Source organism: Bactrocera neohumeralis, chromosome 6, assembly GCF_024586455.1.
Source record: "Bactrocera neohumeralis isolate Rockhampton chromosome 6, APGP_CSIRO_Bneo_wtdbg2-racon-allhic-juicebox.fasta_v2, whole genome shotgun sequence".
NCBI classification, from domain to species: domain Eukaryota; kingdom Metazoa; phylum Arthropoda; class Insecta; order Diptera; family Tephritidae; genus Bactrocera; species Bactrocera neohumeralis.
In genome coordinates this window covers 31328804-31344922 of record NC_065923.1, presented here as the reverse complement: position 1 = coordinate 31344922, position 16119 = coordinate 31328804, and the positions used below count along the sequence as shown (strand labels likewise).

The window sequence follows — 16119 nt, the reverse complement described above, 5'->3', positions numbered from 1 at the left end:
CCATCAACTGGTATCGCATATTAATTTTTCGTAAAGATTGTTTATATATTTTTAGTCAGAATTCTTTGGATATTTGTTATATGCAATTCACAACGAGCATGCTCGTGCTTTATTATTATTTACATATATTCAAATTCGACACTGAGACGAACCGGTTTTTGGCTCAACGGAGCTTGAAACGCCAAATAAACTTTGCGGGCAAAGCAGCGAGCAACGAGCGTCGATATATTATTTGTTTATTATTTGCTTTTGAGCATCACACTGTCAATGCTGCTTACTCTTCCATGCCATTCCATTTCAGTCCATAATTTTTGACCAAGTTTTGGTTTGTTTTGGAATGTGACGCGCTGGTATTTTTAGGCCTTTCAAGTTCAAAGCTAAGAGTTCGCTCGCAGTTGTTGATCACAATGAGAGGCTCAGAGAATGCGGCATGCTGAAGAGCGAACGAAAACTTTAAGACGAAATACTTGAGATGATCGCATACCAATGACTCAGTTGACTTTCAGCTGGACCACAAGTTGGGTCGATCGTATTGGCGCGCTTTGTGGTTCTCGGATTTACTGTTGTGTAGTCGGTCGGTGAAATAATGTGAATGAAAGGTGGCTGGACTTACGTCTTCGCTGCTGCTGCTGTTTACGTAGGTGTTAAACTCAAAAAGATTACGCTGCACTTGAGAGTGAAAGTGAGCATCCAGTTTTTACTAATATTTTGTGAAGATTTACTATTTATGCGCAATAATAATTACACTGTAACGGGAAAACAAGTTCCCGAATATGTTCTTTAGAAATGTCGTTTGTTTGCTGATTGGCTTGATTGTTGGTGTACGCCTCACGGACTTCTGGGATTACGTCAAGCTGCAGCAACTGAGCAGCAATGTGCGGCTGAATTACACAAATTTCACACAGTCGCTGACGTCGGCGCAGGATGCCGAAGCACTTCCGGAGTTTTTGTTCAATAATACTCGTGTGCTGTGCTGGATTATGACCATGCCGGAGAACCATTTGAAGCGTGCTGTGCATATAAGGAACACGTGGGGTAAACGCTGCAATAAGTTGCTCTTCATGAGCACTAAAGCGGATAGTTTCTTAGATACTGTGGTCTTGGATGTGCCCGAGGGTCGTGATTATTTGTGGTACAAGACACGCGCGGCCTTCAAGTATATTTACGAACATCATGCGGATGAGGCGGATTGGTTTCTCAAAGCCGACGATGATAGGTGCGTTGATGCGCGCGCTTTGTTTTCGCATTTTTTACTTTATTGTTGGCTTTCAGTTACTTTATAATGGAGAATTTGCGCGCGTTCCTATATCAATTTTCTCCAGATGCTCCGGTCTATTTCGGCTGTAAATTTCATCCATTTGTTAAGCAGGTAAATCGTTGTGTGTCTAATTTTGTTTTTTAATTTCGCTTTTATAAAGAGGGACTGAAAAGTTTGCATCGTGAAGCTCACTTCCTTAAATGTGATTACAATATTATCCGACAGCGACGGCCCTTAACATATGGTGTAGATTACAAGCTCGGATAAGCAGACTTTTTGGAAGAAGGATACTAAGTGGTTAATCAGTATAAGGGAACAGGCATACGGAAATCCACCTAGCGGAAGCTAATTGAAAAGCTTCAGAGGCTCGCTGCGCTGCTCATAACGGGAGCTGTAAGAAGAACTCCAACGACGGCCCTTGAACTGTACTAAATCTGCCACCTGCCGGGACGACTGCTGGCTGCAGGAGAATTTACATATAGAACCTTCGGGCATAGCTCTGTCACAAAGGCATCGACGGCAATGAAATAGTGGACGATATTGCCAAAAATGGCTAATACCCGAAAACGTGATCAACACTGGGAAACCCATGCATTGTTTATACGAGCATCTGGACAGAAGCATGGTAAAGAAATTCAAAACCCGATAGAATGAGCTACCTTGCACCCAGGTGGATCGGAAGTTCACAAAATTCCTATTGGCACTCAATAAAAGAGACCGTAGAAACATAATCGGAATACTAACTGATCAGTGTCTGGTGGCGACACACGGACGCAGAATGGGGCTGACAGATCGAGAAGACAGCAGGAAATGTCTAGAGCAAGGCACTAGGAAAGCAATGGAGCAGCTCTTGCGCATTTGTCTCGCATTAGCAAGACTGCGCTGTAAGCATCTGGGGTTTCCACGGTATGATACACTGGATGAATATCGATAGTGAGGCCACAGGGTGTGTTAAAATTCGCGTCAAGTGCAGGCAACCTAAAGGATGACTACTCCTCATGGACCAAGCAACTGAACTCAATCTGGTGTCGCAAAGGACCTAAACTGGTTTATACGTGGCTCACTGACATACCAAACTTAGCTAACCTAACTTAACTTTTATTTCGCAATGTTAGACTGTTCCGATTTCGGTCAACTATGCACCATTTAGGTCGATATAATAGTGGGCGGAATGTTGTGTTCGAGCCTCCCGAGTTCCTAGAGTGTTACTGTTTGATTGGCGCAAACCTTTGATTTAACATATTTTCAAAGAAAATAATCTAGTGGTGTTAAATCGCGGGATCTTGTGCCCATGTTTAGACGTGAAACATGAGGCGGCGTACCATCTTGTTGGAAATAGAGATCGTCCCCGTCAATTTCATCATATTATGGGGAAAAAAAGTCTGTAACACCGTGTTATAACTCTCGCTATTTATGGTAATGGCATTTATTCATGACAAAGCTCGCCTTCATGTAGCAAAACCTTTTAAATAATATTTGGAAAACATGCATTGGGTAGTTTTGATGAACCCTTCTTATAGCTGCAAACCTTGCCCCTTCTGACTATCATCTGTTCCGAGCGATACAGTGCACACCCTCACTGGAATAATGTCTACACTTGAACGGCTGATCAAAAATTGACTTGATTCATTCTGGGCGCCAAGCCGGCGCAGTTCTTTGGGTTGATATGTATATACAAATATCAATTACCCGTCTGAAGAACAACAAAGCGGCGGGATCCATTGGATAGCCGGCCGAGCTATTCAAATACGGCGGCGAAGAACTTATTTGTAATTTAAGAGTACTTTGCACAGTCCACAATAAGGGAGTCCCGCAATCTGTGCCAACTACCGTGGGATTGGCGTTCTCAACATCGCATATAAGGTTCTATCGAGTGTACTGATTGAACCTTTTTAATACTGGCTGTGTAAATTGACTGACTGACAAGGGCAAGACGAAATTTCTTCTGTCATCAAAGAAGCAGTCGTCGCATCTCTCACGTCTCTGTTGACAGTCATAGCTTCGAAGTCGTACCTAATTTCGTCTATTTTGGAACCAGCCCTAACTTCAACAACGTCGGCCTTGACATCCAACGCAGAATAACTCTTGCGAACAGGTGCTACTTTGGACTGAGTAGGCAATTGAGAAGTAGAGAGAGACTCGACGAGAGAGGATTCGACGAACAAAGACCAAATTCGACAAGTCACTCATCATCCCCGTCCTGCTCTGAGAGTGTTCAACGTAGTATCCGCCGGGAGAAGCAGAGGAAGAGAAAGGCCTCTGCTCCGTTGGAAAGACCAGGTGAAGAAGTACCTGGCCACTCTTGGAATCTTCAATATTTAATTAAATAAACGTTCAAACTGAGAAGCCACTAACTTGCTTGAAGTTGCTTCTACATTTCACAAAATTTGAAAATATGAATTGTAATGTGTATTTACCATACGTTGCCCAGGCGTCTCACATGCACCACAAATAAAGGAACGTAAAGGATTCGTGTGTTGTTTAAATTGCTCTGTGTACAGCGTGTGACCCAATGGCAAATATTTGCTTGGCAAACGCCATCACACAACCAAGCAACACAATCACACACCAAACCACACACACACATATTTACTTATTTGTCTAACATAACCAAAATTGCGAGCATAGCGGTACCTGCAGACATTCCCAAAAATCACCGTTAAACGCATACAACATTAACTGCTCGTGCAACGGATTGCCAGCCACCACCCAGCGGCCATTCCCACACTCTCACGGCACGCGTGAGTCAAGCGCGCGTACTGACACTAGCGCTACACATACATCGTTATATTTCGTATAGATGTGTGTGTATATATTTGGAAGACTGTGTGTGTGTGTGTCAAGCAAATGTATGCTCGCGCAATATTTGCTGTCGCGCGCAATATTCACATATTTGCACAAATTTGGCATTTGCTTTTATACTGATTCCTTTATTTCATTTTCATCTGTACTATATTTTTGCAATGCCTTGTTGTTGTTGTTGATTTTTATTGTTTTTGTACGTTTCTTTTTTTTGGTTGGCGAAATTAGGGTTACATGTCTGGTGGTGCCGGTTACGTGCTCAGCCGTGCCGCGTTGCGTCGCTTTGCCGAGGTCGCTGCCGCCAACAGCACGGCGTGCTCGCAAAATCAACTCTCCGAGGACAAAGAGATGGGTATTTGTTTGCAGAATGCTGGCGTTGTGGCGGGCGATGCGCGCGACGATGAGGGCGCCGAACGCTTCCATCCATTGGCGCCGATACATCTGATACCTGTCGATACGTCGGAATGGTATCCATTATACCTGTTCTACAAACGCGATAAGGTCAGTTGGACACACGAAACATACACACAGAGAGTGCTGAGGAGAGAGAGAGACGCGTGTGTGAGTGCGAATGCGAAAGTGTGCTGGTATAGTTTAGAGTGAGGTTAGGTGTAGTGCAGCTGTTGGGTGGCCGTGTTGGCACGAGTAGTGGAGCAAGAAATTGCAACTGTCGACTGTCGGCTGTCGAATGGAGATTAATTACTTACTCGCTTGTTATTTTTATTGCTCGTTTAATTTTGTTAGATTTGCCAAATTGCTTTTATTCGCGCTGCCAAGCTTTATATAAACTTCAACTGCTTAATTTGCCTCTCGGTGTGTGTGTGTTTATAACAACATTTGAAGGAAGCGCTTTTATCCTTTCTTTTTAATGAGATTTTTTTCGACTTTATTTTGCTTTCTTTTCGCATTTGAATTTCAGAATTTGCAGTGTTGTTCGCGCAGTGCCATTTCGTTTCATTACATTAAGCCGAAGGAGTTCTACGTTTTGGAGTATTTCCTCTATGAATTGCGTCCCTTTGGTGTGGGCAATGTGGCGCACACTTTGCCTGCGAAAGCCAACATGTCGGCGCTGATGAAGAAATGGCAGCACGAATTGTCCAATAACATTTTCAAGGATGAGGATTAGTTGCAAAGTCGTTTATTTTATTCTAAGTAAAATAGCTATGAGATCAATTAGCAGCTGTCAATTTTGTATACCTTTTTGTACCTTATTATAATCGTGTGAATAATAGAATGTTTTTAACTTTATAATATGAAATGTTTTTTTTTTTTTGTTTTTTACATTGGGACAAAAAACCACCCGGGAATTGTAATTAAATTCCTCGGGTAAATGATATTTCGAAAAATTGTATTTTGCTAAGTTGGTAGACTGTCCTTAATTACTTTGCCAAATATGAACTCGATTTGTCAACCAGTTTGTTTACAGCAGCTGCTTATAGCAATACATCTCGGTAGTGTGATGCGAATTTTACAATGGATAAAAAGCTCAAAAAAAGAATTTGTCTCAAATTTTGTATTTCTAACCAAATTTTGTGTGCGGAATCGTTCCGAATGTTGGAAAAGGCTTACGATGATTCAGTTTTATCAAAAACACAAGCCTACGAGTGGTTTAAAGCCTTCAAAGACGCTCGAAAGATCGTTGAAGACGACCTTCGATCTCTCCGCATTCTTGCTCGATTCGATCTTTTGGATATGCTTGGTCGTGCAATTCCAAACCCACATTTGGCAGTCTCCAAATGTAGCTTATCGCAGAAGTGAGCGATGCGAGATTCAAGAGCTGTTATTTCATCCAGAAAAAATAAGGGTTTGGTGTAGTTTGTGGGCCGGTGGTATTATCGGTCCATATTTCTTTAAAAATGATGCCGGAGAGAACGTAACCGTCAATGGCGACCGTTATCGGGATATGATAACCGACTATTTGATGCCTGAAATTGAAGCTCGTGATCTCGGCGATGTTTGGTTTCAACAAGCACCACTTCCCACAGATCGCATCAATCAATGGATTTATTGAGAGAACACTTCGGTGAGCAAATTGTTTCACGTTTTGGGCTGGTCGAGTGGTCACCAAGAACGCGTGATATCACATCGTTACACTTTTTCCTGTGGGGATATGTAAAGACTAAAGTTTATTTGGACAATCCCGCTTCGGTTCAGGCCTTGGAGTAAAATATCACGCGTGTCATTCGCTAGTTTTTATTCGAAATGCTTGAACAGATAATCGAAATTTCGATGCAACGGTTGGACCATCTGAGACGTAGTCGCGGCCAACGTTTGAAAGAGATAATCTTCAAAAATAAATGCGAAAGAATGTCTTTTGAATGATAATAAACATTCCCTATTAAGTCTGAAGTTTCTGAGTTTTTTTCTTTAAAAAAGTTGGGAATCTCGAAATGGATCAGCTTTATATAGGTATGTATATACTTATGTACAAAATATGAAAATTTTATCGTGAATTTCAGACACACCCATATTATACAAATACATACATATGTCATAAAATTATTTTATAAGCTTGAAAATATCAAAAAAATATTTTTAATACTCAACACAAAAACATTTCGTCTTCAGTGCTGTTGGAAGAAATTTCCATTTATATATAACTAACCCTTAGTTAGCGCAACATAAAATCACTTCTTATATCGGGTGATTTTTTAAGAGCTTGATAACTTTTTTTTAAAAAAAAACGCATAAAATTTGCAAAATCTCATCGGTTCTTTATTTGAAACGTTAGATTGGTTCATGACATTTACTTTTTGAAGATAATTTCATTTAAATGTTTGAGGCGACCGTTATCTCATGATCAACAAGATGGCGCATGCCACACAGCTCGCGATTCTATGGCCATTTTGAGGGAAAACTTCGGAGAACAATTCATCTCAAGAAATGGACCCGAAAGTTGGCCACCAAGATCATGCGATTTAACGCCTTTAGACTATTTTTTGTGGGGCTACGTCAAGTCTAAAGTCTACAGAAATAAGCCAGCAACTATTCCAGCGGTGGAAGACAACATTTCCGAAGAAATTCGGGCTATTCCGGCCGAAATCTCGAAAAAGTTGCCCATTTCCGAATAAGACGCAGCCGCGGTCAACATTTAAATGAAATTATCTTCAAAAAGTAAATGTCATGAACCAATCTAACGTTTCAAATAAAGAACCGATGAGATTTTGCAAATTATATGCGTTTTTTTTTTTAAAAAAGTTATCAAGCTCTTTAAAAAATCACCGATATAATCAAATTTCTGATTGATTGATTACATATAATTACAAGCAAATTTAAAACTGTTTGACATAAGAAGTCATGCCAACTTACTGAGGTATGAAACACACCCTTTTTCGCACACCCAAAACTCCCCTTAACTCCTTTAAAGTCTTGCCATTGAGTTTCCTGGCAAATCCGTCATTTGAATTGCTTGCCGCGTAGCAAAAACGGACGAGGAGTCTGCACATGGAAAATCACCCACTGAACGAAGCAATTTTTCATGATTCTTCTCCCGCGGATGCGTGTGCAAAATCCATCTTTTCGATTATCACTTAAGTATGCAGCCGGTATGAAGGGAGCGTTGTATACACGGACGCACCAGTTGACGTTCGCATGTTGAACGCCTGTACCGATATCCAATTACAAAGTTGAACTCTGCAGTGCGCAACGTTAACTCTTAATCCACAGCGACTTGAGAAACGCAAGCACATACCTTCATATTAAAGCGAAGAGGAACTGCAAAAAAAAGGCAGAATGGCAACAGAGCAATCGTGCAACTACTGCATGCAATAAAAAGAACAAACACTTAAGAGTGTGCCCTCCGTTCGTGCGCCCGTGCGCCCGTTCGTAATAGTGGCTGTGTGGCATTGGCAGTAGTGGCGTTGCATGGCTTTGTGTGCTGCGAGTGGCATGTGGCAATTTATCATGTGGCGCGTGGTTCAAACACACATTTTGCGCCTTCGATCACAGCAGCGCGGCGCTGCGCATTGACGTTCGCCAATTTATCATTGTTGCGGCGCGTCCGCGTTTGCATTTTGCTGCGGCCGGTCGCATTGCGGTGTCGCGCTGTACGAGCAGTGGTGGCACGCGTCGCCAAGCGCCAAACAGACACACGCACACAGCTGTAGTGCCAAAGATTATGAGTGAACCGGAAAATCACATAAAACGTGACGCACACGTGAAAATTACCTGGGGAGATTCCAAACGCTCATGCATGCGCGTATGTTCATGTGTGTATGTGTATGTATCAAGGGTGCGCGTAAGTGTATTGTACTCTACTTAATTTTCAGCGCATTTTTTGTGCACTTTTTGTTATTTATGGACATGAAATGTGAAAATGAAGCGGCGCTATGCGAAGCGCTCCTCATCAGTTTGAAGGAAAAGCTGAGGGTCGCTCGTTTGTACGCCGCTGTTCCAACGTTGTATGCAGAATCCGCAGTGGTGGCATGGCACGCGTAGCGCCTTCATGTTGACTGCAGGATTTACGAGCTCTTAACTATGCGCGCGCGTCAGATATGCCTGCCAGGCTACACAGCTGACGTTGCTACTAGCACTGCGGTGTTGAAAAAAGGTAGGAAAATTCGACACAATAAGCAGTCCGCATTGAAATTTCCACCTTTGCTGGCGCGCGTCATGCCGCGGCGTGTCGCTTGGTAATTAAAGCAAATAAATGTTTTAATTTTTGTTTATTTTCAGCCGAAAGAGTTAAGCGCGCGCACACAAACATACGCGTTCATATATCAGCACACCAATAAATTTGAATTTCAAAGGTGTCCGCATTGCTGTCGTACATATTTATAGCGCGTCGACGCGCCGGCGTGTTCGCAAGTTCATTACAACGAGTTTTCTTCAACAGCACAACAAAAAAGCTGGAAAAAAGCGGCGCTTTCTAAGCGCTCATTAGGTCGGCACGTAATTGCATTTCGTTACAAGTCTTGGCGTTTTTTTTTCGGGACGTGTCTGCGTAACCGGTTCGTTAAGCATGCGTAATGTCTGTTGTTAAGGGTTGGGCACACTTCGCTCGTTTCCAACTGGAATTTCGTGTGCGCGAAGGGTTTGCGCTTAATCTCTACACAATTTGCATATCTTTTCGTTACGCGCTTTTGTTATTAGAAAGCTGCGTTGCTTATGTGTGCGCGCGCGCTGACAATCATAGATCTGCACATGTGTTAGCATACTCACAGGCGCGCTTGCCTGCTTTGTTACTAAACACTCCGGGTAAAAACTCGTTATGCAGGCAAACACTCATTTGCCGAAGGTTTGTGATTTTCATTTGAAATATTTTTACATATTTCATTTACCAATTTTACAACAGCTTGATAGCGTCGATGATGCTTTCCAATTCGTACATATGTTCTCTGAGTTTTAACTTACCACATGTCAGTGTAGCTTGTGTAATGCGCAGGGTTGCTGCTGCAGGGGGCATAATATGCAGGCAGCAAACTGGTTTCGCAAGCCTATTTTTTGTTTACGTGACGTTCATTTTGTATTTCCCATTTGACAACCTTGTAAGTGATTAAAATGCAAATCACGATTTCATTTGACTCGCGTACTTTTTGGTAGCTTTTGTTTGAGCGTGTGTTCGAGATTTGCATTACAATACTGTTACAGGCGCACGACTAGATTGGGTATTAAAAAGGTGAGCAAAGGTTTCGAAATAATTGAATAAATAATAATAATGCCGAGACAAAATAGTATTCTCTCAGCAAATGCAGTGGAATTTGCTCTGAACTGCCGCGTTCTGAGTTGTCAGGCGAAGAAAATTTCTTCCCAGCGAGAGCTTTTTTGAGATCTGAGATCAGGAATAAGTCGCTTGGAGGCCAGATCTGGAAATATGGTGGATACGAAAGCAGTTCAAAGCCAAAGTCATGGATTTTTGTTATCGTTTTCACTGGCTTGTGACATTGTGCATTGAAGTGGTGATACTGCATTTTCTTTTTCTTCAAATGCTGCCGTTTTCGGCAATTTCGTTCTTAAAATGGCCCAATAACTTATGTAAATAGTCGCTGTTGATGGTCTTTCCTTTTATAAGGTTGTCAATAAAACTTATGCCATGCACATCTTAAAATACAGACGCCATAACCTGTTGCATTTTTCCACGCTTTGGAGCGATTGAACGTCTGTTTGAAATGATGGAACCATGTTTCATCCAGTGTCACATATCGACGCAAAAACTCGGGTTTATTACGCTTGAACACCTCCAAACCCTGCTCCGAATCGTTAACTCCTCGTTGTGTTTTGTCAAAAAAGAGCTCGCGCGGCACTCACATTGCACAGAGTTTTCTCATACCCAAATATTCGTGAATGATATGTTGTACACGTTCTGCTGATATCTTTGGAGCGCCAGCTATCTCGAACAACTTCACTTTATGGTCATTCAGAACTATTTTGTGGATTTCTTAGATTTTTTCGTCGGTAACAACCTCTTTTGGACGTCCACTGCGTTCATCGTCTTCGGTGCTCATTTCACCACGTCTAAACTTTGCATATCAATCTTTGATGGTTGATTTTCCTGGGGCAATGTTGGGGAACTCGTCAATAAGCCAAGTTTTTGCTTCACTGTATCTATTCCCTTCGAAAAGCAATATTTTTCCAGCATGTGAAAACCGGTTTATCAATTTTTTCATAACAACAAAAGTTGTTTCACTTAAAATGATATAACTCACAAACTAATGATCCAACAGCTGTCAAATTTATAGTACACGCGCTTTTTGAAGGTTAGGGCTAACTACAAGTACAAATCATATGGATTTAATTCTTTCAGTCCGGAGACTATTCAATCGATCTGTTATGTTTAACTAAATTTTAGTTGTTTTTACTACTCGCCTCTCTATCTTCTGTATGCTTCTCTGGCGGTATCGTAATGAATCACTTTCAGCATCGAAATTATTTTATGACAGTTCCCTTGAACCTAAAATTATTCTGTACCAAAAGAAAAGAAAATATCTATGATCTTCATCATTTATCAGAGTGAAGAATATTATTTCCTAAACATGTTGAGTTCTGAGTGTTGGGTCAAACCACGTCAAGTGGTCCATGAAAATTTCGAAAAATCACCGATTTTGAAAATAGCAGTTAATTGGGAAGGGGACTAGACACATACCCCGTGGTATAAATATTTCGTCAAAATTTTTTTTTTGTTAAAGTTATTGATGGTTAAAATTTAGAGCACGATAAAATTGTATTTTCATTCGTACAAAGTTTAAAGTGAATATATTATTCGTCCAAACACTACCGAAACTATTGCTTTCCTATAGCCTGTATTCCTGTAGTCAGCAGCAACAAAATTCTTTCTTATTCCGTTCACCACTGCTTTCACCTTAAAATGTGGGTACAAGCCAAAATGCGCAAGATCTGTCAACAGAGATATAGTGTATAATATGAACTGGTAATATTTCTCTCTATAAGTCACTCATAATTCCCGTCCTGCTATATGGTGCAGAGGCTTGGACGATGTCAACAACTGATGAGTCGACGTTGCGAGTTTTCGAGAGAAAAGTTCTGCGAAAGATTTATGGTCCTTTGCGCATTGGCCACGGCGAATATCGCATTCGATGGAACGATGAGCTGTACGAGATATACGACGACATTGACATAGTTCAGCGAAAAGACAGCGGCTACGCTGGCTAGGTCACGTTGTCCGAATGGACGGAAACACTCCAGCTCTGAAAGTATTCGACGCTGTACCCGCCGGGGGAAGCAGAGGAAGAGGAAGACCTCCACTCCGTTGGAAGGACCAGGTGGAGAAGGACCTGGCTACGCTTGGAATATCCAATTGGCGCCACGTAGCGAAAAGAAGAAACGACTGGCGCGCTGTTGTTAACTCGGCTATAATCGCGTAAGCGGTGTCTACGCCAATTAAGAAGAAGAAGAATATTTCATATTTATATATGCGTTGATATACTTCCAATCCCGTTAAGTCCTAAATTATTTACTCACAACTGTAGTAGTAGAGGGTAAGTAAGTGAAGTTGCTTCGTATCTTAACATATTCATATGGCAAGGATTCTTGCAGTCGCACTCTAAGGGAACTACGGAAGCAATTACTTTTCCAAAGAGTCAAGAACTACTAGGTGATTTTAAGTCTGTAACTTTGTATATGTACATTGTTCAGAGCGGGCTCAGTTTTTTTTTATAAAATCGCGTATGAGAGAAATACGGATCATTCTAAACAACTATTCATAAGAAAATGTGAGTCTTAAACCGGTTTAGAGCAACCGATGTTTTAGGTAAAGTATAATTTTTAAGATTATAAAAATGTATTTGTCAGTTTTTGTGATATTTGTATGAAACTTAATGTATAAATGTATTTTGGCATTCTATTGTTAATTTTTTGGAATTGGACAGATCAAATAACTATATCACATATCAGGAGTGTAACCGATTATTCAGATTTTTAGTTTTACAATATCCTTTATAGCCTTTAATTAAAAAGCTAAGCGCACGTAATTCGGGTTTAGATTCATATTCCCTTATGCAAAGCTGTTTAGAATAATCCATAGAATATTTCCGGCAAAGGCGATTATTATTTATTATATTTTTTGGCTCCCTGTAAGTTTAAAAATACCAATATAAATAAATTTCAATCGAGAGGCCCAAGTTTCGACCACTCTTTGCAGCAATTGGGGTCATATGTCAGCAATGACGCCCCGAATATTCTCTACCATGGCGTCAATCGTCTTTTGCTTGACTATGAAAACAAGCTAATTCATATAATTTCACTAAAAAAAGTTCAGGAGGAGTGTTAAATTGCATGATCTTACCGGTGACGCCAAAGGCCCACGATGCGATATATTGCCCTCGTTAAAAGTTTCATCAATAAATTCATTGTTTAGTTATAATGCCGTATTGTTTAAACCAAAGGTCCTCCACATCAACATCCTCCAATTCAGGCAGAAAAAAGTTATTATTTATGGCTCAATAGCGTTCTTCATTCATTTTAACATTATGTGCGGCCTCATTTTTAAGAAATATGAGTTACTGATTCCCTCTGTTGTTAAAGCACACCAAACAGTGACTTTTGCAGGATGTTTCAACAATGGCTTGTGGATTATCATAACCTAAAATGTGATAATTTTGTTTATCTACATTCCTATTATACCAAAAGTGATGCGATAGCGGATAAACTCCTTTCGGTTGTCTCTGGCATTTTGCTTCACAGCAACAATAGAGACTTCGGTGCGCACTTTAAGTCATCTCCGATGATGCGCGTTATCCGTTAGGGGCATCGTGATGCTAAGCTAATCCATGGGTCTCGAATTACCTACCTACCTGTGCGATTATGTCAACCGAATATTGGATGCAGTGTTGGATGCTTTGACGTACTGAACCATTATTTTGGTAATAAATTTGCACAATTTGAAAATGGTTTTTTGGAGTAAGTCTTTCCATTATGAATTGTCGCGTCTGGATAATGATGAGTGGAAAGCTTTTTACGATATTCAGATTATATTTAACGGGTTTTTTCAAAACGACGGTACAAAAGTAGACCGATAGAGACAGCAAACGACGCTATATTTTTTCCGCTCTTTTGACATTTCTCTTCAGCAAGGTTTGCCATTTCTTCATGGAAAGATATACGATCCAATGACGGGTCGAAATTATTAAAATTTACTGCCGAAATTCGGAGTCAGTGCCTCAACTTTAAGAGCGCTACGTTCAATTTATATTTGTCATACTCATCTTGTCAGATCAACAATTGAGCGTCTAGTGGAAAAATTTAAATCCAAAGGCACAGTACAAAATGTTCTCGATCCAATGAGACAAAGAAGTGCCCTTAGTGTCGAGAATATCGCTTCCGCTAGCGCATCAATTGAAGTAGACCCAAATTAATCTCTCACACGTCGTTCTTAAGCTTTGGACATCTCTGTAACGTCGTTGTGGCGAATTTTGCGAAATGATTTTGGCTTACATCCTTACAAGATCAAATTGACGCAAGAACTGAAGCCGCTTGACCACCGCAATCCTCGTATGTTCGTGAATTGACGAAACAACTACTAGAAAATGATCCGGATTTTCATTGAAAAATCATCTGAAGCGATAAGCCTCATTTTTGGCAGAATGGCTTCGTCAATAAGCAAAATATGCATGTTGGTCAGACAGCAATCCACACGTACTCCACGACTCACCATTGCATCCCGAAAAAATACGGTTTGGTGCGGCTTAATTGGCCGGCGGTGTCATTGGGCCGCAATTCTTCCTTGATAATCAAGACCGGCACGTTACTGTGAATGGGGATCACTACCGGTCAATGATAATCGAATTCATTTGGCCCGAATTGGATGATACCGGCTTAAAGAATATGTGGTTTCAAAAGGTGGACCCACAAGCCACACAGCGAATGTCACAATCGATTTATTGAACACCAAGTTTGATGAACGGCCCAGTCAATTGGCCGCCACGATCGTGCGATTTAACGCCGTTAGACTATTTCCTGTGAGGCTACATCAAGTCTATGGTCTATGTCAACAAACCAGCGACGATTGATGAACTTCGTACGAATATCGCACGTGAAATTGCAACAGTATCGGCTGATTTATGCTTGAAAACCGTCGAAAATTGGGTTCAGCCTCTGGACTTCCACAAACGTGCCCATGGTGGCCATGCAAAAGAAATCGATTTCCTTACATAATGGCAGCGAATGTACTTTCATAGGAATAAAGAATTTCATTGATGTCCCCAACCGTTTTTGTTTTATTTGAAACTTTTGTAGCGCTCTTATTGAAAAATCCGTTACATGAGCTCTCTAATTTTTAATATGTGCTTGTATTAATGATTGTCAGGCATAAGGACACAACGAATTCGAAGAAATAGTTGTCACTCATCCAGTTTAAGCAAGTACTTCTCTGCTTCTTTGTAAATTTTACTTGTTCCAGAAATTCAATTATTTTTTTCTTGGAAGCAGACGCGGTTGAGAGGTAGGTTTTTCCCTTCAAGACTTAATAGGTCTCGGGTTAATACTTCGTGTTTATATATAAATTGATTAGTTTATAGAAAGACCACATTTTTAAGCCTTTATGAAATATCATCAATTCCTAATTCGAATATTAAAGTGAAGTGACCTATAGCGGCCGACTCACAATAAAAAAAACACTTGCATGACAAATTCCTGAAATAAGGTATTCTTCTTTATTTATTTTCACAGGTGGGTATTTCATTATGAATGCGGGTATTTGCCTATACAAATATGAGTGTGCATATATGCAAGTGTGTATGATTTTCACTCACCTTTTATGGAAGAATCTGGGTAAATAAGGAACTGGACATTCAAAGGCATTCCATTGTCGCATTGCATTGGCTTCGCTATGAGATTCCTATAAGAATGTGGACAAAAACACACATATCCATACATTCGTACATATACATATACACACTTGAAAAGCCAAAACTCTCAAACCCATATCCTCAACAATGTCTTAAACGTGTTGCTGGCGCGCAAAACCGAAGGAATTTCGAATAAGTCATATTTCCCCAAACCACTCAAAACCACCACAAGCACACAGGAGACAAATATACTTGTATTTATACAAAACACAACAAAGACAGCAGACAACAACATGAAGAGGGTTTGTAAGTCGCTCGTTACATTTTGAGAACGACTTTTTATGGCCGACGCTGCTCAAGAATGAGTAGAAGGGAGCGTACAAATCTTAAGCGACTGTTGCTCAGCACACACACATACATGCAGCGTTTGTAGTACACGCAAGAGTGCCATAAACAGTCTCAAGACAGCCTCAGGGGTTGCACGAATGACACATTTTATGGAAGGAGAAGTGGAAGTCACGTAAGTAAAACGCAAGAAAGTGTGCGCCGGCTGTGAAGGAATGAGTGAGCGCGTAGGGTAAGTGAGTTGTCGCACACCGCAGAGAGGGACCTGTAGCATGCCAAGCTCAAGACGAACGACCGACCGGCTAGGGCAAAGGCGGTGCACACCTTGACGGCGATCCTCAAACGTTTCGCAGACGGTGACGGGTGTGCGTTGTGTCGTGCCGCGTAGCGCGTGCCTCAAGAAATCAAAGGCGATTTGTACGGAATCATGGCGGCAGGAAATTGGCATGTTATTTTAGTTGCGGTCGTTGTCGC

The 16119-nt window shown here is 41.0% G+C and overlaps 1 protein-coding gene across 3 annotated transcripts in view; it reads left to right on the top strand.

Annotated features, from left to right (window-relative positions):
• Positions 1-510: 510 nt before the first annotated feature.
• LOC126761112 (glycoprotein-N-acetylgalactosamine 3-beta-galactosyltransferase 1-like) overlaps positions 511-16119 on the top strand; it is a 29572-nt gene continuing 13963 nt past the window's right edge. Inside the window, exons 1-5 of one of the 3 annotated variants that reach the window (XM_050477058.1) lie at positions 511-637; positions 765-1216; positions 1273-1369; positions 4289-4561; positions 4980-5318. In XM_050477058.1, the coding sequence (XP_050333015.1) occupies positions 593-637; positions 765-1216; positions 1273-1369; positions 4289-4561; positions 4980-5186 (1074 nt within the window). In that variant the 5' untranslated portion in view covers positions 511-592 and the 3' untranslated portion in view covers positions 5187-5318. Of the gene's footprint in view, positions 683-764; positions 1217-1272; positions 1370-4288; positions 4562-4979; positions 5319-16119 lie in introns of those variants that run through there. The other 2 variants (XM_050477057.1, XM_050477059.1) reach the window with 2 other exon arrangements.